The 20,027-nt window shown below is 42.1% G+C and overlaps 2 protein-coding genes across 7 annotated transcripts in view; both read left to right on the top strand.

Moving 5' to 3' along the window:
* The window catches only part of crocc2 (ciliary rootlet coiled-coil, rootletin family member 2), a 44,265-nt gene extending 30,302 nt beyond the window's left edge, over positions 1–13,963 (top strand). For 2 of the 4 annotated variants that reach the window (XM_040040109.1, XM_040040112.1), the window contains exons 21-36: positions 25–204; positions 808–942; positions 1,034–1,177; positions 3,223–3,461; positions 3,560–3,719; positions 3,811–3,978; positions 6,062–6,446; positions 6,530–6,660; positions 6,763–6,883; positions 6,988–7,142; positions 7,229–7,669; positions 8,940–9,089; positions 9,177–9,368; positions 11,066–11,197; positions 13,493–13,672; positions 13,756–13,963. In XM_040040109.1, coding sequence (XP_039896043.1) covers positions 25–204; positions 808–942; positions 1,034–1,177; positions 3,223–3,461; positions 3,560–3,719; positions 3,811–3,978; positions 6,062–6,446; positions 6,530–6,660; positions 6,763–6,883; positions 6,988–7,142; positions 7,229–7,669; positions 8,940–9,089; positions 9,177–9,368; positions 11,066–11,197; positions 13,493–13,672; positions 13,756–13,839 — 2,997 coding nt within the window. In that variant the 3' untranslated portion in view covers positions 13,840–13,963. The remainder of the gene's footprint in view (positions 1–24; positions 205–807; positions 943–1,033; positions 1,178–3,222; positions 3,462–3,559; positions 3,720–3,810; positions 3,979–6,061; positions 6,447–6,529; positions 6,661–6,762; positions 6,884–6,987; positions 7,143–7,228; positions 7,670–8,939; positions 9,090–9,176; positions 9,369–11,065; positions 11,198–13,492; positions 13,673–13,755) is intronic. The other 2 variants (XM_040040110.1, XM_040040113.1) reach the window with 2 other exon arrangements.
* Positions 13,964–14,037: 74 nt separating this feature from the next.
* sned1 (sushi, nidogen and EGF-like domains 1) overlaps positions 14,038–20,027 on the top strand; it is a 32,228-nt gene continuing 26,238 nt past the window's right edge. For all 3 annotated transcript variants that reach the window (XR_005697042.1, XM_040040114.1, XM_040040115.1), the window contains exon 1: positions 14,038–15,493. Coding sequence is in view for 2 of the 3 variants with exons in the window: in XM_040040114.1 (XP_039896048.1) it covers positions 15,275–15,493 (219 nt within the window). In the remaining variant the exon portion in view is untranslated. The remainder of the gene's footprint in view (positions 15,494–20,027) is intronic.

Consider the following 20,027-nt stretch of genomic DNA (forward strand, 5'->3'; position numbering starts at 1 on the left):
AAGTGTCTGTTTGCTGGTCCTTAGGAGCAGCAGCGTGCAGAGCTGATGCTTCAGCGGGAGCAGGCCGAGGAGCAGCTGCGCAGACAGTGTGAGGAGCTGCGTGCGCACAGCCAGAAGGAGCTGCAGCAGGTGCGAGAAGAGCTGGCCAGGCTGAAGCAGGAGTTCGGCCAAAGTCTCCTGCAGGCTGAGAATGAAAAGCAGCAGGTACATGAGGTGGTCTTTGCAGGTTTCTTATGGTTCTTATGATTGTCAGTGATGTTTAAAATGTTTGTGTATTTGAAGGTAGGCCAGGGGGCGACATCGCAATTCTGAGCATGCAGAAGATCTGCAGATGAAATATAAAAGGACTGGAAGATAATACAATTCCTAAAGAAAGCAGAAGAAGCATGAGTTACAACAGAAAAATGAAAAAAACCTGACAGAGACAAGCATTTTAAAAATGTACTCAAACAGGGTTGCGCGCAGGTATAACCAGTGAGAGGAGGAAAAACACAATCAGGTGAAGGCAATCAAGGAAACATGAAGAAAGGACCTTAAAGTAAAGGAGAATAGCACAGAAAAACAATAGTTAAAGTAAACCAGGAAGTGGAAATGAGGAAGACAAAGGTTCAAATTCATTGGTAAGACAGAGGGAGACAAAGACAGGGAAAGAGTGCAGACACTAGGACAATATAAAAATTACTGACAGTAAATGACAAGTACGAACTGTGGAACCGATTTCTTTTTGTCCAAGAACCAGTGGCCAAGTCAGTTTCTTTTTCTGAGCTACGTATGAATGATTCTGACCTCGCAGTGTGTTTTGATCAGGCTTTGTCTCAGATGGAGGCAGAGAAGGCTGTCCTCACAGAGAAGCTAGCATCCCTGCGAGAGGACCTGGCCACAGCGGAAATGGATATGGAACGCCTGCAGAGGGAATCACTTCGCAAACAGGAGCAGGACAAGGTAAAAATATGACAGGAGCATACTGGCTCTGTTCACGTTTCCTTGCCGTGTTGTAACTCGGCTGACCGGTTTGTGTTTTCATATGCTGCAGAACCAAATGGCTGTCCTGCAGTCTGAGCTGCGAGAACTGCAGCTGCATTTTGAAGAGTCTTTGAACTCGCATGAGAGTGACAAAAAGAGTCTCACTGAGCAGGTCAGAGAGTTGAACCAGCAGAGAGAGCATGCGCAACAGGAGGTAGGAACTTTTAAAAAAAGTTGATGTAAGATTTTAACTTAATCTATTTTGAGTTTATTCTCACGAGTATCGTAGATCAGACCAATCTGTATTCACTGTAATACATAATCATTGTGAATTAAATACCAGCCACAGGTACCAACCATAGGACCCTGAAAAATTACTTGTTTTCTATGATTATACTTTCACCACATAATATCTAGGAAGGTACCGTGTCTCTTGTTTTTTTGTTTTTTTTAAATATATGGTGTATCAGTTGGCTCTCACTAAATTGGCACAGGTTTGTACAGTAGTGTCACAGAAATGGTTCGGAAACTTTTAGTTTGTTTGGCTTGGCATTGGATGGGAGACCTTTCATCTGCTTCTGCTGTGAGGGAGAGTTTGCACCAATTTGTACCAGTACAAGCGAGAGCCATTTACCATAAGCCTATGTTGACATTGGCTGGTGTCACAGAGCTTTGCTAACATCAGGGTGCCATCAGGTGCAGCGTGCACTGGGCCAAATCCTGCAAGGAAAGGTGGTGCGGTGTCCTCTCTTAAGACTTGTACTCAGCTCTCAGTTTCTGTGTCCTTTTCCTGTCAAGTCCACAGGGGAAAAGTTTGGTTCTGTTGACCTTAATATAAACATTAAAGTGCAATTAGAGACTATAATTTTGGCTCCGTGACATACCTCTCGGAGCCAAATGAGGGAGCCGTAAATCTCATCTCTCAGGGTTGCTTAAGGTCAGGAATCCAAGCACAGGGTCGCTGGGCGTTTTAGTGAAATAACAAGCTCACACTCACCTCATTAAGATGTAACTGCAGAGTTGTAAAGGCCCCACCATGCCATGATTTAAAAGCTTGGCCTTCCTGGAAAAGGAGATTGTTTATCTGTGTGGGGCTTATTGGTTTCATTTAAAAAAGAAGCAAAATTTAGCGTCACCCTGTCTTCGTGCTGTCTCCTTAGTCATGTCAAAGTATAGTGAATGGGGATGAGTGGAGCCAGAGCAGAAAAGTTTTGAGGTTTGGCCGGCCCTCCCTACCATATATCAAGTTAGGCTTCAGCAGTGTTGTCATATTTGGCCACCCCTGCTCGCTTCCTTGTTTGATTATTTTCACTAATCCCATCTCAGGATTCTCATGTCAGAAAGCAGGAGTGAGGACATGTGACAAAGAATCGAAGAGCATGAAAGACGAAGAACGATAAGGGGAAAGAGGTAGAACGAGAAAGAGGAGGATACGGTCTCTGGTACCATAATATCAAATCAAAGTTTAAGTTAACCCCTTGTGTAAATAAGCCGGCGGTGGAGTGTTTATTTTCTCCGTCGCAGCAGCGAGAGGCTGGCTCCGCTGGGACTCCGGGTCCCCCTCTCCCATCCGCATAACACAACACTGCTGCCCTCATATTCTCTGCCTCCTCCACTGCCCTCCACCCCAAAAAATCAGATAAAATAAAGTAGAGTTGGGCTGGATCAGCACTGGCTTGTTTTTTCTCACTTTAGAGTTTATAAGGACGAACCATCTTGTGTGGCCTCTAAACATAACACTCTTCCTCCTCCTCATCCTGCTCCTTGTCCTCCCTCTTCTCCCTCCTTCTCCCCTACCACTTCACCAGGGGGGCTGCTGTTTATCATGTCGCTCTCTTCGCACCGTGAGCTGCAAAGAGGAGACAGGGAGAGACAGCACCTGGCTAAAGGCCCAACTGGCTCTTATGCGTGCCCCGCTGAGCTTGGGCCTCCCTTCTTCTTTCACTACAACACACAAAATGTTGCCATAAAACAGAATATAGGTCAGAGAGTATTTTGAGATAGTGCAGATAATGCTTAAAATAGGAGATGTTGAGGAATAGCTTTCAAACAGTGAGGCTATGATGCATTATCCGATCCTAAGTCGGCATGCAGGAGGATTTTGTTACCAAATAAATTCTGGGCTGGAGCGAGAAGAACTCAAGAAAAAAGCTCAGTGTTTCTAAACTATTTATTTCATTTTCTTGCTCTTGTTTGTGACCCTCTAATTTTCTTTATTGATACATCATGCCTTTAATTCTCTGTAACTTTCCCATGAAGTTGGAGGGCCTCCGTCAACAGCTGCAGGAGGGAGAGGATGGACGTTTTAAAGGGCAAAGGGAGTTGATTGAGGCTCACAGAGAGCTTCAGGGCTGTGCACAGGAGCGAGACAAGTTACGCAAAGATGTTGTGGACCTGAGAAGGCTCTTGGGTAATGAGACCCGAGAGAAAGAAGCCATCCAAGCCTCAAACCAGGAGCTGAGAGCTCTCGTCAAGCGAGCCGAAAGTGATAACAGCAGGTACGGCTGCCATGCAAGGCACGTTGCTATAATCGTCCACCAACAGTGGATGTTTATCATATTTTTTATTGTGTAAATATTAACCACGTCTTGACTAGTTTGAGACGAGCTGTGGAGGAGAATGAGCAGAAAGTGGCCGTCTTAGAGGAGCAGAGGAGCTCAATGCAACAAGAGGCAACGGCTCTTCGGAGCGGCATGAGAGAGCTGGAGAAGTCTCGTCTGCAAGCGCGCAGAGAGCTGCAGGAACTGCGCAGACAGGTGAAGAATGACTGAGGTCACTGGTTTCCATCTGATTTATTTGAAATGAAGAATTATATTGGAGTAATTTGTGCTGTGCTGACATGAACAGGTAAAGGTCCTCGAAGGAGAGAACATCCGGCAGAAACAGGAACTGCGAGAGCTGCAGGCCAGGGTATGTGAGGAGGAGCAGAAGGAGGAGGAGGCACGTCGTGAGGCTTTCACCCTCAAGCAGAGAGTGCTGGAGTGTGAGGCTGGCAGGGAAGCGGTGCTAAACGAGGTAGAAGGCCTCGGGGAGTTAGTATGTTAACAACACGCTAGAGCAAACATTCAACCTTGGCTAACATACCTCACATGTCACACTCGCACAGAGACAGTCAGCATGAACCATAACACACTACTGCGCAGTGGGTTTGAAAAATCCAAATGTTGCTCAACATTTTAGCAAATTATTGAATTATAAATTCATTATTCAAGCTCTTCAGTCGCATAAATTCACATTGAGGGTCCCTAAATTCCCATGACCCCTTCCAGCAGTAAGTGAATATCGGGTGGATGTGTGTATTCTGCATGCCAGAATAAACTGATGATCATTATGATATATTAGAACGCTGATTAATGATGATGTTTCCCTTTTCAAACTACATATAAACCAGTCTGTAAGCTCAGTAAACCACTTTAGGTAATGGCCAATATATTCTCCAGTTTGATCTGAAACAGGCCAGACCAAGAACGTTTTTAACATAAAACATCTCCACATTATCTAAAACCAATCTGAAAACAAATGATCAAAAATAAACTCGTGAAAATAGAAGCAAAAAAATAAGTTACACGTAACAGCAAGTCTGCAAAAAGTGCAAAACCTGTACGTTCAGAATATTTTGGAGCTATACAGCAGTAACTCAGCTGACCCTTCTCACCCTGGACACAGTCTGTTTGATCTGCTCCCCTCAGGCAGGAGGCTCCGGTCCATTCGCACCAGAACCTCTCGCCATAAGAACAGTTTCTTCCCCTCTGCTGTTGAACACATGAACAATAACCGTATAACTGTTCCCACCACTAACACATGACCCTACGCTGTGTTCACTGCATCATTCCATGTTTGGCACTGATCACCACCTGCACTCATGTATATATCATGTATATATCATGTATATATCTATCTATCTACTTAGCACTTTTAATTCTTATTCTTATTTTTATTTTCATGTCTATTTAAGCGTAATTTATAACAGTATGTTTGCACTGAAGCACCGCAGCAATTTCCTAATGTTGTAAACCCGCTCAACATTTGGCAATAAAACCCTTTCTGATTCTGATTCTGATTCTGATTTCTTTATAAGCGAAACATGCGGCACGTTGTTACAGTGGTTAGGGCTATCGCCTCACAGCAGGAGGGTTGTGAGTTTGAATCCACTGGCCAATATAGAAGAACAGTTCTATATTTCTTATTCCCGATGCTAAATACCTCTCAGCATTAACTATGTCCCACCAAAACACACTTTGTCCCACATGTAGCTTGTTGGGATCCCATCACTTAAAGTGGTCTGCATCTTTGAAACTCTTCCTTTAAACCCACATGGAAAATAAACAGAAAGAATTGACAGGATTGTGGGTTTCATGTTATGATTTACTCGTGAGACTGATGCCCTTTTGCGTTTTTCTAGAAACAAGTGCAAAGGGACACCCTCATCTTCATTTGAGAAAAGCCTGATGTATAAAACTTAAACATTTGCTATTGAAGGAAAGTTTGTTTTTATTTCTCTGACATGTAGTGGGTTATAAAGAAGGGTCAGGGTTCCACAGTATATTAATCAATTGTTGTTACTCCTTATTTTCTCATTTCTGAGGCTCTATCAGTGAAGTCGACAAGCTTGTCATCGGGAAACAGATGAACTTCTTAAAGCCATGTTGTTTTTATTTACACAGCTACATTTAGGCCACTAAAAATCCTTTGGAGCATGATTGGAACTACAGTTATCAATAATAATGTTTTAAATGACAGTTTTTCAGTGTTGTAGATCAATTTATGTTCACATTATTAATGCTGCAGTTAAACAGTTAAAGATTCAAATACATGTAAAGATGTAAAAAAATAAAAAACAGATAATCTGATCATCATTTAGAAGATTAACATATTTTGTAGTGAGATTTTGGTCTCTTTAACGTTTTGGTTAAGGAGCATTTAATAACCTGTTAATTTATTAGGTCGAGCTGTGTCCTCAAATTATAATAGATTACAAATTCTGTTATTGGTTTATCGCATTTATCACATGAACACTGCTAAACATTTTCTACTTTATGTAATTAACACATGATGGACCTTATTTAGTTTTGCTGATTTTTTCTCGGGGTTTGCACAGGTCGCAGGTTTACAGCGTCGTGTGATGGAGCTGGAGTCCGCAGAGCATCAGAACCAAGAGCTACTGCAGGAAAAAGAAACTTTTCAGCGGCAGAGTGACCAGAGGCACAGAGAAACCACCGCCCAGCTGGAGGCAGCACTGGAAGATGCCAGGGCGCAAATCAAAGAACTCTCCATGCAGGTTGGTGTTGCTAAAAACAAGGCCCAGAGCGTGGAGGAGCAGCTGGAAGTGAGCGATGCCAAATGCAGGGACCTGGAGCTCAAGCTGGCGGGGCTGTATGCAGCTCTGCGCCGCACTGTTGGCATCAACCACATGAGGCTTTCAGACAAACCAGGGTCACGAAGACGGTTTCCTTCCCCTTGGAGAAGCCACTTCTATTCAAAAGGTATAGTTGGGTCTTACAATAGGGCATCATGGTGCCATGTTTCTCTCTGAAAAGTTGAATCGATGAGTGTGGTGTCTGGTCAGGAGGAGAGAGTGTGGCCAATGGATCTCTGATCTCCGTGTCCTATGGTGAAGACAAAGAGCTAGACTTGGAATCAGTCAATACAGCCCTGCGGGAATTCCAGCAAGAACTCACAGATGCTCAAAGAGACAGGGTATATTTAAAAATCTTAATAACTGATTATAAGTTCAATGATTCAAACTCTGATATTATAGTCATGTTTTTTTCGCTTAAATAATGGCTTTGCTTTCCTCAGGATGAAGCCAAGGCTCAGGTAGTCAGTCTAACTCAGCATGTGACTGAACTCAAAGACAGTCAGGATAAATCATCCTCCCAACTACTACAACTACAAAAGTCTCTGAAGCAATTAGAGGAGGGTAAAAACCCACTGAACTCTTCACTCATACACAAACTAGCAGTAGTTATTTGCCTAAGCAAGCAATATGTTTTACATATATAACAGATACATATATTCTTTCAGGAAAACGAGACGTGGAAGAACGATTGAACCAGGCACACACTTCGCTTTCCCTGCAGGAAGAAGCAGCACATTGCACAGAGAGAGAGAAGAGAAGCCTTGAAGAGGAGCTCAGGGCTAGTCTGCAAGCCGCTCAGGCTGAATCCAGAGCACTTCAGGTACGTAAAAAGCAAAATATTGTTGAGAAAAATGTTGACAGCATCTTCTTTGAGGCTGAGGAAATCCTGTTCTTCTCCCTCTACAGGACAAGTTGGAGGTTGTTCAACAGTTAGAAACTTGTTCAAATTCAGAACAGCAGAAACTGAAGGAGTCTCTGGAGGCAGCAGAAGGCAGGGTGAGAAGTCTGGAGCTTTCTCAACGTGCTCTCGAAGGCGAGCTGCAGAGGGCCCAGCTGAGAGTGGCAGAGCTGGATGCTGAGGCAGGTGCATTACAGGAGAGGCTGACGGACATGAGGAGAAAACTGGGTGAGAGTGAAGACCGGTGCGCGGCGCTGAGGTTTAGTGAGGAGAGACTGGCCACGTCATTGGCTCAAGCTGAACAGCATGAGAGTCAGCTGAGAGAGCAGATTCACAAACTGTCAAACACCCTCAGTGACAGCAGGAGCAACACGGGAGCCCTGCAGGAGCAGATAACGCAGCTGCAGAGGGCTCTGACTGCCAGCGAGCAGGACCGAAGGCTGCTGCAGGTACAGTCTCTCACCTGAACCCTCCATCCAGCAGGAGAACAACTCCCATGTTTTAGCTGGCCTCATCAGCTCTGGCATATTTTTTATTTACTCTGCTGTGGTTTCATTCAAACTCGTCAAAATCTGAGCAGTAAATTAGGCGCTACATCTATCCACCGAGCATTTTATCCGTTGATTAAAGGTCTAAAAGATTCTAAATGGTCCGTAGCAATCAAGACTGAAATTGGGTTAAATGTGAAATTAAAAAGTGAAATTAAGTTGATCTTTCGATTCGATTGGACTTTTGTGACACTGATATTTAATTTTCGCAATGTCCAACTGCGCTAGAATAAATGAATTGTTGATAATGTATCAATACTCTGCATTCACTCATTTGGCTAAAAATCTTCCGTCTGCGTACCCAATAAAGGAAAGAGTAAAAGTGTCATGACTTCAACCAAACAGGGGATTTCAACAGCCATTTTTCGGAGTAAATGTCCTAATATTTGCTAATATTTGCTAACACGGTGCCACAAGTGAAAGAAGCACCTGGAAACCAAATGTCCCTTCTGAGAGAAACTTCAAAAGAGAGCTGGCTCTGAACCAGAGGCAACAAGACTGTTGGTTGGACTCTGATTGTGCCTGATACGGAGATGAAGGCAAGATGTAAGCTAGTGGAGTATTCTTGCAAAAACATTTTACAAACGGGCTTTCACAAAAACCAAACAGAAACTGATGGATATGACACATGATCTAGAGGCTAATTTGCACAGAAATGAATACATCTGTGCCTTGAATTGTTTGGCTTGTCTTTGGTGTAACTTGGGCACAAAAGGTTTTCAAAAACACTGATTTAGATTTGGAAGGTGCAAATGAATATGTTTAGTAAGGCGACCAAATGTATCAAGAGGGGTTATTTGAGTTACTTCTGCACTCTTATTAGCAGTCTGGCCATTTTGCTCTGACCTTTGACATCAACAAGTCATTTTCTCCCAGAGAACTGCCGCTCTCTGGATATTTTCTCTTTTACAGACTATTTTCTGTAAATCTTAGAGATGGTTATGTGGGAAAATCCCAGGAGCTCATTAGTCTCTGAAATACTTAGACCACCTGTCAAAACCCAACAACATTCAGACTATCTTAAATCATCATTCTTTTACACTTTGGTGCTCAGTTTGAACTTCAGCAGGTCATCTTGACCATGTCTAAATGCTTTACTGGACAAGGTCCTTCCATGAAGAAAAAGGTGATCCATTGCATTGTGTTTTTGTCGATGTGCGTGTGTCCATAGGAACGTCTGGATAAAACACGAGACGCCCTTTCAGAAAGTAAGAGGCTGAACCACACGCTCGCAGAGCAGAACCAGAACCTTCAAAGAGTCCAAGAAAACTCAAACTTTAACATTTCTGAGCTAGAGAAACATAACAGAACACTAAAGGAGGTGAGTCACAGTGGTAGAAGTGTAAGCAAATACAGGTACAAAGGTCAAGACACTGTTTTGATGTGTGGTTGATTAACTGTGTCCCAGAGCCTAAAGCAACAGCAGGAGGCTGAGCTTCAAACCTCCCAGCAGCTGCACAGAGAGAAGAAAGAACTCCAAGAAAAGGTCGCCAATCTCCAGAGCTTCTTGCAAAAGCTCCAGAGTGAGAGAGCTGAGCTCGAGAAGGTGGTGACACGCTTTGGTAAAGACAAATCTGCACTTAGAAAGGCGCTGGAGAAGGTGAGCTGATTGGCCTGCTGCACAGTGCTTTCAAACACTGATTACACTTATCAGCTTTCTCCCCGAAATTCAGAAAGCTCGGTGAGATTCTGTGTGGCTGTTGTGTCAGTGTGTAAAAATAAAACCTGTAACAATTAGCATTAAAAACTAATACATTTTGGTAAGTGCTATACAAATAAACTTTATTATTTAAACAAGGGATCACCAAAAATGCAAAACAGGAGAAACATCCATAATCTTTAGTTGCTGTACTTCTTAAACCCTGAAGGGCCAAAGCTTTACTTTAGAAGCTAACATGGCTGAGTAAAGTTTTTTTTTTTTTTAAGATTGTGTTTCTCATATCAGTGTAGTTTCCTTTATTTATGAGAGATGTTCTAAAATACTCTGTCATTATTTATGAAATCTAAGCCATTTTATCCAAATCCATCATATTTCCACCTGATCTTTATGCCATACTGTTCCACTGTAGAAGGGATGTATTGCCTGAAACTACACCCGCCTCTGAAAGCTACCAACTGTTTATCCAAACAGAGACCAGTACCAGGGAGATAGTATTTGGGTATCTGGGCAACAAACAGTTTTCCAAATAAGCAGCAAGTTTGTCCGAGCTCTGGTTGCTCTGGTTGTCAAACGAACAAAAAAACGTGGACTTTTTAATATCTCTTAATGTTTCTGTAGTTCTGTTAGCCGTGATGCACGAATGCACAAATATATTTTACACAAAATCCCCATTATCCTCGTCACACCAGTGGACCGGTTCCTGTGAAAACTATGAAAAGTTGTAACAAAAGTAAATTGACAGATTTATAATGTTTACAATTAAAAATATCACAACAGCACGTGTAAATATATGTGTGGGGTTACTGGAATGTTAAAGTCAGTCGATCAAGACACGGTATACACAAGATTTCAGTCAGGTGTTAAAATACACTGATTGTTAAAAATGTTTTACTTGTGCGGAGAAGATAAACTTCTTCATGTGGCACACAAAACCTAATATTATAAAGCTGCCAGCCTTAACAAACACAGGGGAAAACACAGATGCTGTAGTTATAAATAAGCATGAAAGAGGATTATTCATTATTTGGGGCTTTTATGTCATAAATCAACATAAAAGTAAAAAAAATAAGAACAGTAGTGACAAATACTGAGAATGAATCCCAGTTACTAAAAAGCAAAAAGCTGAAACAAGGCATTAAAGCCACGATCTTAATTTTTTTTTTAAACCCGGGCCCTAAAGTATTACTCTGCTTTTGGTCAGTGGACCTAAAAGATATTTTTGCTGAATATGAGGTAAAATATCTGTAATATACGAGGAAGCCAAACCACAATTGGCTTTAAATGTAATTAAAGACTGCAAATTCTACAACTGCTGGAAGCCTTTGTATGACAGCAGCCAGGTCTGAAGTAATCCACGTTTAGTGTTGGTCAGAAGGCTCCTGGACCAAGTGAAGACATATAAGACACATAAAAATACTGAACACTGCCTTTATTATTCTGTAGTTTAGTGTTATTATTTCCTGAGCTTTCTGTTTTCTGTAGAAAGTCATCCCAAACTGAGGGAAATACGGAGGTGGACTGTGGGAACCGAGAGGCTCTGTGCTCGGCTTCTGCTACACCGATTACAGGAAGGCACACGGGTGCAGAACAATCATGGTAAAGTCGTTCACGTTATGTCACCCTCGTGCTGTTGTCAGGTGGAGATGGAGAGGTTGAGGAAGGAGGAGGAGGCAGCGTCTGTCGCCAGAGCACGAGAGGAGCTGGAGCAGAGGGTGCGGAGCCTGGAGCAGCAGCTGGCTGGAAAACAGAACGAGATGCAGACTCTGCAGGTGAGAAGCTCCAGGATTACAGCAGAGGACGAGCAGGGACTGCACTGGCAGCACAAACTGTTTTATAGGATCTATACATAATCCTCAAACAATCCAGCTGTTCCAGCAACTGAAATTATGGTTATATTTTCATCATTTTTAATGGCTATGTTGTTTCTCATAGCATCCTGTTTCCTTCATCTATCACAGACAATCTAAAGTTTTCTAGTGTTCGTAATGATGATGTTAAAAACTCCAAATAAACGGAAAAAATCATTTCAGCTGTCATCGCTTCAAGATACTGAATTTAATTGACACTGAGTCATTTCTGTGCACTCCATCGCTGCTAGAGACAGTATGAAAGATTGACTGGTTAGTGTAGTCAACTCAATGCGATGAGCAAGGGTTGGATCTGACTTTGAAACCACACACCACACACACCCGGGATAATCTTTCTTTCTGGCTCTAATAACAACTATAATTTACAAAATGGACTTCATGTTTTACTTAGTATGACCTGAAAGTAGAGTCCATAAACTCATCAGAACATTTTTATTGTAAAAGGATTGAACTACAAGCAGTACCAGCAAACAGTTTCACAGCAAATATCATAAAGACATTTAGTAGATTGAAAAGGAAAATTACAGCGTCGTCGCATAATCATGACAGTGACATGACACCTTTTGTTCAATCCAAGGAGACCTATTCTTAAGAAGAAGGGCACAGATTCATTTTATTTTATTTCTTACATTAATAAAGGGTAGACAAACATTTAAATGTTATGAATCAACACCAGGGAATGCGGTGGATTCAAGCAAATTATGCCCAAAGACCAGAGCTTGTTCCAGAAAGCAGGTTTAACAAAGCTGAGTTTAAAATATCCCCTGATCATGTTCACCGTGATTTAAGCACATGCGTAGATAGTGCAACATACAGAGTATAATTCACCAAAATAACATTATAGATAAGGTCAGGAGTCAGATTCTGATTGACTCATATTTTTATCTTCAGTTACATTTTGTCGCTGTCAGGCTCGAGCTAAATAGTTGGATTTTAAAGTCAAATGCAAAATTTGGTAGTATTCTGTTTTTTATCATTAAACAAAAAGTAATTTTAAGTGCTTAAATAATAGAGGTGGGAATCACCATACATCCCACGATACGATATTATCACAATACTTAACGCACGATACGATATTATTGCAATTTTTTAAAATATTTTGCGATATTCAGATTCTGTACATAAAGGTAAACTTTATCAATATTCATTTTATCTAATATCAAAGTCTCGCACTCAGTCTTTCTCTCATTTCAGTTTTATTGTTGACAAACTGAACGGTTTGTATTACAGTCTAGCCCAACTTAACTGAATGCAACCATCTGGTACAATTATAGCTATTCTGAACTATGCAATTTGTGAAAACTATGCAGCCCATTCAGCAACTGAAGAATTTGAAAGTAAATTAAAACAAAATATAATTTTACATTAAATAAAAAAGTTTTAAACTTAATTAAAATAAAACATGTCTTAAATTAAAATAAGTAAACTGTCATGTTTATTGCTGCCAAAAAAAAAGTTAAACACATTTGGACAGTGAAGGAATGTCAGGATTCTTGCTCAGAAAAAGGATCAACATGCTCTGAAGTCAGAGCACAAAAACCTTTTTTGTAACAAAATATCGATTTCTGCTGTCCCTGTATCGATACATTATTAGCAAACAAAATATCACGATACTACACAGTATCGATTTTTTCCCCCACCCCTATTAAATAATGACTCACCTGACTAACCTAATTAAAATGACTCTAAGATGATGTTTCTGAGATAAATACCATCCATTTTCCACTGGTGGGTCAGTCTTGTTATGACCTACGATGTACATACTCATGTACATGTACATACATATAGAGTTGACTGGGCTAACTCAGTTAAGCCTTTCTGGACCCAAAGAAGAAGACTTTCCCATCTCAAAGTTCAGGAGTTAAACTCTAAGTTTGTGGTTTCTGGAACAGGATCCAGATGTTGTACAGCTGTGGCATTCAGGTGTGGCAGAGAGAGAGAGAGAGAGAGAGACGGTGTCTTCCATAAAGAAGCCAAAATGTCAGTGGATCTGACAGCAGCCTATAAAGACACAACAAAAGAAATGTGTAAATCAGAAAATGCAGAAGTTAAAGACAGGTGCCTTCCAAATAATGTGTTTGTAAAAATTTGTGATCAGAGAACCCTACCAGGAGACACTAAAAGTACACAAAAACCCGAATTTGACCTTTTCTCTCTGTGTTTTCAGTCTCATAATGTTATCTGAATTGTCCTCAGGCCCACATCTCCCAGTCAGAGCATGCTCACGCACACCGCCTCCTGGAGGTGACAGCACGCCACCACCAGGAGTTGGATATGGAGACGGAGCGTCTGAGAGACAATCAGCTTCAGGCAGAGCAGGCTTTGGAGAGCAGGGAGAAGGCACATCGACAGAGGGTCAGAGGCCTCGAAGAACAGGTATTTTAAATCTACCTGTAAATGTTTTCTGTGTGATTACAGATATTGTTTGTTTTTTTAAATTTTATCTGGTTTTTTTGCAGTTGCTGGCGCTCAAAGAGCAGCTCGATCAGGAGACGAGAAGACGACAGGCCTATTTCAATCACATGCTTCAGCCCGGCGTGTAGTGAGAGTGAGAGCGTGCTCCTCCGCCTCTGTTGGCTGCTTCCCAACAGCGTTACGTTTCAACCTACATCTCCATACAGAGAAACCCACTCCTGCATTCGCTCCCACCTCGCACATGTGCACACAGGATTACATTAATCCAAAGGAAAACTCAACAACAACAAACAAAGAGCGTTTTGTTTATAAGTGAACTGGATGTGCCAAATTGTTTTAAGGATTTCCTCTGACTCACCGCAGTTGGCGTTTCTAAGTCTGCTCATGCTGTGTCAGTTTTCTTGGTTCATACTTTCTTCTTTTTCCTAGATTTTTTTTTATTTTTGCAAACTCATTTGTCATATTGATCATGTGAATCCCAGTAAGAATATATATGAGTGCAGATCCAAATATTTAGAATAGTCATTTGCAGATTTTAAAAGATTTTTTCTTAGGATGTCAAAAAGACTAAATAAATGAATGTTATCATGTGTGGTGTTTGACTTAATCAGTAGTAATGGTGCAGAAGTTTTGATTATTTTCAATAAACTAAAGCGCAGTTTCAAAGTTTCACAATAGTGTTGGCTCTTTCACGACGTGAATTTAGTGTTTCTTGTTTTCCTGTGTGAGAGAATGACCTTCTGTCGCTGTTGCCATAGATTTCTGTCAAAGATAGGTGCACACTCCTCATGATCCTTTAAAAGTTCACTGCCACTTATCCTGTAATCATCCACAGCCCTGAACCATTGCAGTAACATGTTTTCATTCTGAGTTTGAGTATCTTAAACACCAGTAACCCGTTTCCATTTTCTTCCATTTAAATTCACACTTATTTCCCCAACAGTTCACACACATGTCTTCTCACTGTGTCACATAGCAGGAGTTTCACTGAAAGGGGAAAATCCTGTCAGAGTTTCTTTAAAGCAGCCCTTTGATTACCATAGATCCGCCCAGTGCTTATCCAGTTACCGGCCTCGTTCTAGCTATTGGCTAGAAGGAGCTAATTATGCAAGGTAGTGAATCCCTGTGGGGGAGGTGGGGCCAAAGCTGAAAGAACTCCTTTGGCAAGCAGAATAGAGCTTTTATTGAGGATATTTCTAAGCTGACTATCAGGGACCAAATCACTGGATTGTTTTTAAAAAAAAAAATCTCAGCTGAATCAGGTTGCTCCCCCTCTTTCATTCCTTTCCTTCGTTTCATTTCAGTGAGACAGAGTGTAGCTCATGCAGTGCCCAGCAGAAAGCAGAATGCAAGGAATCTGCAGTATTCCCCTGTCTCACACAAGAAGCCCAGTTCACCACTGAAGGACAAGTGAGGAGAACCAGAGAGCAGTCAGAGGAGGATTCAGAGGGAGAACGTGCGGTCTTGTCTTGTTCTGCTCTGCTCTTGTTGCCTCAGGTGTACGCGCTCCTCCCTCTCCTCCGCTGTGCCTGCTGTCAGCTCCATCCCTGGGTGGCTGAGGCCATGGTGCTGGTGCTGGAAGCCCTGCTGCCCTGCTTCTGCACCCTCTTCTTCCTGACCCTGCTGCCCGGCGTGGAACCCGCTGTGCCCCTGGAGGACTTCTACCCCTTTGGCCGGGACAAGGGGGACTCCCAGACCATTGCTCAGGATGACGGCGGCTCCGGGCTCCTGGAGATCTCTGTTGCATTCCCCTTCTTTGGAGACAGGCACACAGGACTCTATGTGAGTACAGAGGAGTGTGTTTCTGCTGATGTGTTTTGAAGTCACTGGTTATGAGTGTGCATGCACTTGGTAGCTGGCAATTGGATCTGAAATGTTGTGGATCGTATAAGAGCCTCAGGGAGCTGAGATGTGGCACACAGCCAAATACTACATTGCGGTACCCTCAGAGAATTTGTATACGTTCATGTAGAATATCGCGTTTTCCCCTCACGGGTGTAATCATACTCCTCTGTGACTTTCTCTTTACATCTGCCCCTTTCTGCACTCTGAGGTCTCTCGAGTGCACAGAGGCAGAGCAAGAGACAAACTATTAGCAGCACAGTGGTAACTCCTGTTATAATAAATCTGCAAAGAGCTGTTAAAGGAAGTGACAGTTTGTGTTCTTACTGTCGCCGCAGCATCTGTGAGTGGTTCTCTTTTCAGAAGGAGCGAGAGAGCGGAGGGAAAATATGCACAGCAGAGAGAGAGAGAGAAACAGCACTCATGGGAGGAAGCCCAACGGTTTGACAAGGATTTTCGCACAGCACAGTGAAACAGCCTTTGATCTGCCTTTGTCATGTATTGGGTTCGGTTCCAGCGCATGGAAAGGCAGAACTCCCTTAAATCAACACCACCTGTTGTGGTGAGGCATCTGCGTTTGCGCTTCATATCGCCCCTTCCTCCCTCTTCAAACACTGGGCGAGGGAGGCTGAGGAACCATGGCAACAATGGGCAAGGTCAGAGGTTGTTTTTCTAATCTGAGCGTTTACGCCACGAGCGGTGAGGTCAGCCTCCTCATGTGGAAAAATGTAAAACTCTCCTGCATCTAAACGCAGCGTAAAGACAGAGACGCGATGTTTACGAGCACAACTGCTGGCACTTCTCCTTTAACAATACTGATACTCTGCAGTGAAATTAGACAAGATAAGACATGTTGCTGTTTGCTTGGCTTGTTGATCTTAGACTGAATTATCATCTGATGGAGAGATAACAATCTAAATCTGAAAAATGTGCTGTGTTGGTAGCGATGTGATACCCCGTGGCTCTTGCTTTGCGTCTCATTCTGAGGTCAGAGAAAGCAAAAGCAAATTATAGAAACCACTTGAAATTACAGTCACGCTTGTTTTAAAACCTCACCTGAATCCATTTAACATGCGCTGTAAAGCAGGCGGCCCACAGGGCAATATCTGCCACCAGAGAGCTGCTTTGAACAGGTAATATTTCAGTGAGTACTAAAGGGGTAAATTTGTATGAATAATTTCTCCCAGGAGTTTGTTCCAAGCCTCTGGGCTACATGGAAGCTGCAGAATCAGACTGGTTTTAGATGGTTTGTGGGCGCTGTCACGCTTCATTATCATAACTGATTCTGCTGAGCAGTAAACATGCCTCGGAGCGTATTTCTGAACCAGGACATCTTGTTTGCAGGAGTTTCCGTAGATTTAAGGATCATCACAGCCATGCAGCACTTGTTTACAGATACTTTTAATGTCACCTAAGATACTGACTTGGTCCCACTCCAGTCCCATTTCTGCCTCGTAACCAGGCTGTCCCTCTGTTACGGCTGTGTCAGGGAGTTTTCTCATGTTTCTCTCCTCCTCCGGGTCCTCCCTCCCCTCCTCCCTTCCTCCCACGCCTCAGATAACATGGCAGGGGTCTTCCCCCTGGAACTGTCCAGCTGCTTTATCTGAGAAATGACCAATCACTTTAACATAATGCAGATGTATCTGCAAAGAATCTTAGAGGGCTTCTAAACAATCCATTTCATGGATTAACTACTCTTACGGATGACCAGCATAAACACAGCGAAGGAGCACATCCAAGGTTAGAGAGGAAAGAACACAAGTTTAAAAGCAGATGTGAGAATAGACGGGCACGATCAAAGGAAGTTACTGCAGAGAGAAACTCTCATGGATAGTGGAAAAAGTCCCAAGTCTTTCAGTGGATTAAATAGACTGTCACTGGAAATAAATGCACGTAAACAACATTTCAGTACATTTAAAGGTTTCCACCGAGAACGTTCCACAGCATATCTGCATTTTTACAGATTACACATCTGCTAGTGCTGATCTGGTCTTCTGAAGAGCACCAACACTTTGTGCAGTTTCATTCACTCGTTTCACTCACCACCGTGTATGGCCCAAAGATGTGTGCGTAGAGTTTTATTCTTTGTACTCTGCATGGGTGCATTTTACATGCATGTGTAGGATGAGAGATGTGTGTTATATTAGAAGCAGTTCATCCTCCAATGGAAACGATTTTTCTGCACATACTTAAAAACGTCTTAAAGTGTTCAAGTGAATGATGCTCTTTTAAAGAATCGGGCTTTTGGGAATACACTTCTTCTCTTTGTTGCAGAGAGTTAGTGGAGGAGGCTGATGCCACTTTGAAGCAGTTTAAGGGAAATTTCTCTAAAACTAACACTTACTCACAATGGGAGTACTTCAGCTACAGCAAAGCTGGAGTATTTATTTGTTCACAGGTAATGCATGACCCAAAAATAAATGAAATGCCCCACTGTTCACCTGGTGTGTGTAGGAATGTCCCAACAATGTTAATCAATCTCAGCTCATGAGGAAAAACTTTTGTTAGTTTTGTTGATGGAAGAAGTCAAGCATCTCGTATTTGCTTAGTTATGGCCACAGTGATTCTTTCTGAGATTCGGGACTTTTATTCGTGATGACTGAGCAATGCCTGCGTGCTCTTGCACATGCACTACACAAAGGTCAAGTTTGTGGTGGTGATTGCCCGATGAATGCCTGGCCTGGGTGTTCCCAGCACTCAGGATAAAACAATACAGTTCTGTATGTAAGAACGAAATGTAGGCTTTTTCTTTGGCAGTACATACAAAGCAACAGATTCGACTCCAACTCGTACACGTGTCAAGTGCCCCCAAAAAATACTGACTCTTAATATTTTTTTTGTGTGGAGACAAACACGTTGCATTAAAGCAATGTAAAAAAAAAAAAAATCTACTACACGCACAAAAAAACGGGTGAGGTCCAAACACCAAGAAACATAGAGCACAATCAATCTCATGGTGGCCCTCACGAAAAACGTCATGACAGGAAGCAATCATAAAAATATAGATTTATTTAATCATCATGAAAAAGTCATCAAAATACAAAAAGTAATGTGTTAAAATGTTACAGTACACTAAAGAATCGTATACATGTATATATTGATCACATTCATTTTTTTAACTGTCTACAAAAGCATTATAAGCACAAATCACATCATGAATAAAAGTGTCAAACCTAAAAATCTTGTAACAGTGCGGAACACGTTTACTTTGCCCACCGGCAAGATGAATGTGACGAGCAACACGGGGCTCTGACCCGCGCACTCATTGGCTAACAATGTTTTAATCTGTTTCTGGATTATTGTCCTTTCTGACACAGAATGGCCAAAATTTACAAAACAGACTTTATATTCCATTTAGCATGACTCAATATGAATCCCCACAGTAGACTTGTGACTTTTGACCATTAACATCTGGTAAAGGCCCTCAGCGACCCTGAATTGGATAAGTGGGAGAAAATGGGTGGTTGGATGGACACAAAATAAGTGAATGAGGCCATAAACTCAAAGGAAAGTGTTTATTGAGGTCAGGGCTGAGGGACATTATCCCATAGACTTCTAGAGGACTGGAATCTTTTTCCAGCCACAGGTATCAGCCCCTGGAGGCCATTAAAAAGAATGCAGTTGTAAAAGCTATATCCATCTCTTATACTGTGTATGGTCTTCCTCAGTAATTGATTTTTGTTAGAAGAATATTTAGCAGTGCTGGTATTCTGTTTTGTATGTGGCAGAATGTGAAGAAAAAAAGACTCTGAAGGTGGGATATTTCACAAAGTGTGAAGTCAGCAGCTGATTTTGGACTCTGCATTTTGAAACTTTAATCCTAGTGTTTTGGTTGCCATCATTTTTGGTTATGTTGCCGACAGAAGTGACTAACTCCAGTATCTAGTATTTTAAAAAAGCCCAATGTAGAAGAGGGAGAACGATGAAACTTTTATGTTTCCCAGGATGGGAACAAAATTGCCACAAAATTAGACATTTTAACATGGAAGTCTATGGGGACTGGGTCACTTTTGGAGTCAGCCCCAAGTGGGCACTCATGGAGTTGCAATTTATGGCTTCGTTTTTCAACCCAAGAGATTGCTGCTTGATTGTAACCTGTAGATGACAAATGAGGTCCTTGATAGAAGTCATTTTAAGCTCTTGCACTTTTAACTGTATGACTGACAAATTAAGACTTTATTTGAGTGCCTTTACGTATATATTACACCAACCCTCCACTTCACCCGTTCTGTGAAAGCATTTCAGTGCTTCCCTGCAGTTGCCGACAGGATTTATTGCCTCACTCTAAACTCTTTGTAGCATAAGGTGAGCCGGGGCTAAGGAGTTACAGGCCAAGTGCACAGACTGTAGACTGCAGTCACTTCCTCTGGTCTCGTCAAATAATTGGACAGGGTTGTAGCTGTGAAACCTCCGTTTCTGACAAGGAAAACTAATGTTTTCCTGAGCCGATCCATGGGCACCTTTTTCATTTAGG

The sequence above is a fragment of the Simochromis diagramma genome, unplaced genomic scaffold (assembly GCF_900408965.1).
Source record: "Simochromis diagramma unplaced genomic scaffold, fSimDia1.1 OVJJ01000026.1, whole genome shotgun sequence".
In the NCBI taxonomy this organism is placed as follows: Eukaryota; Metazoa; Chordata; class Actinopteri; order Cichliformes; family Cichlidae; genus Simochromis; species Simochromis diagramma.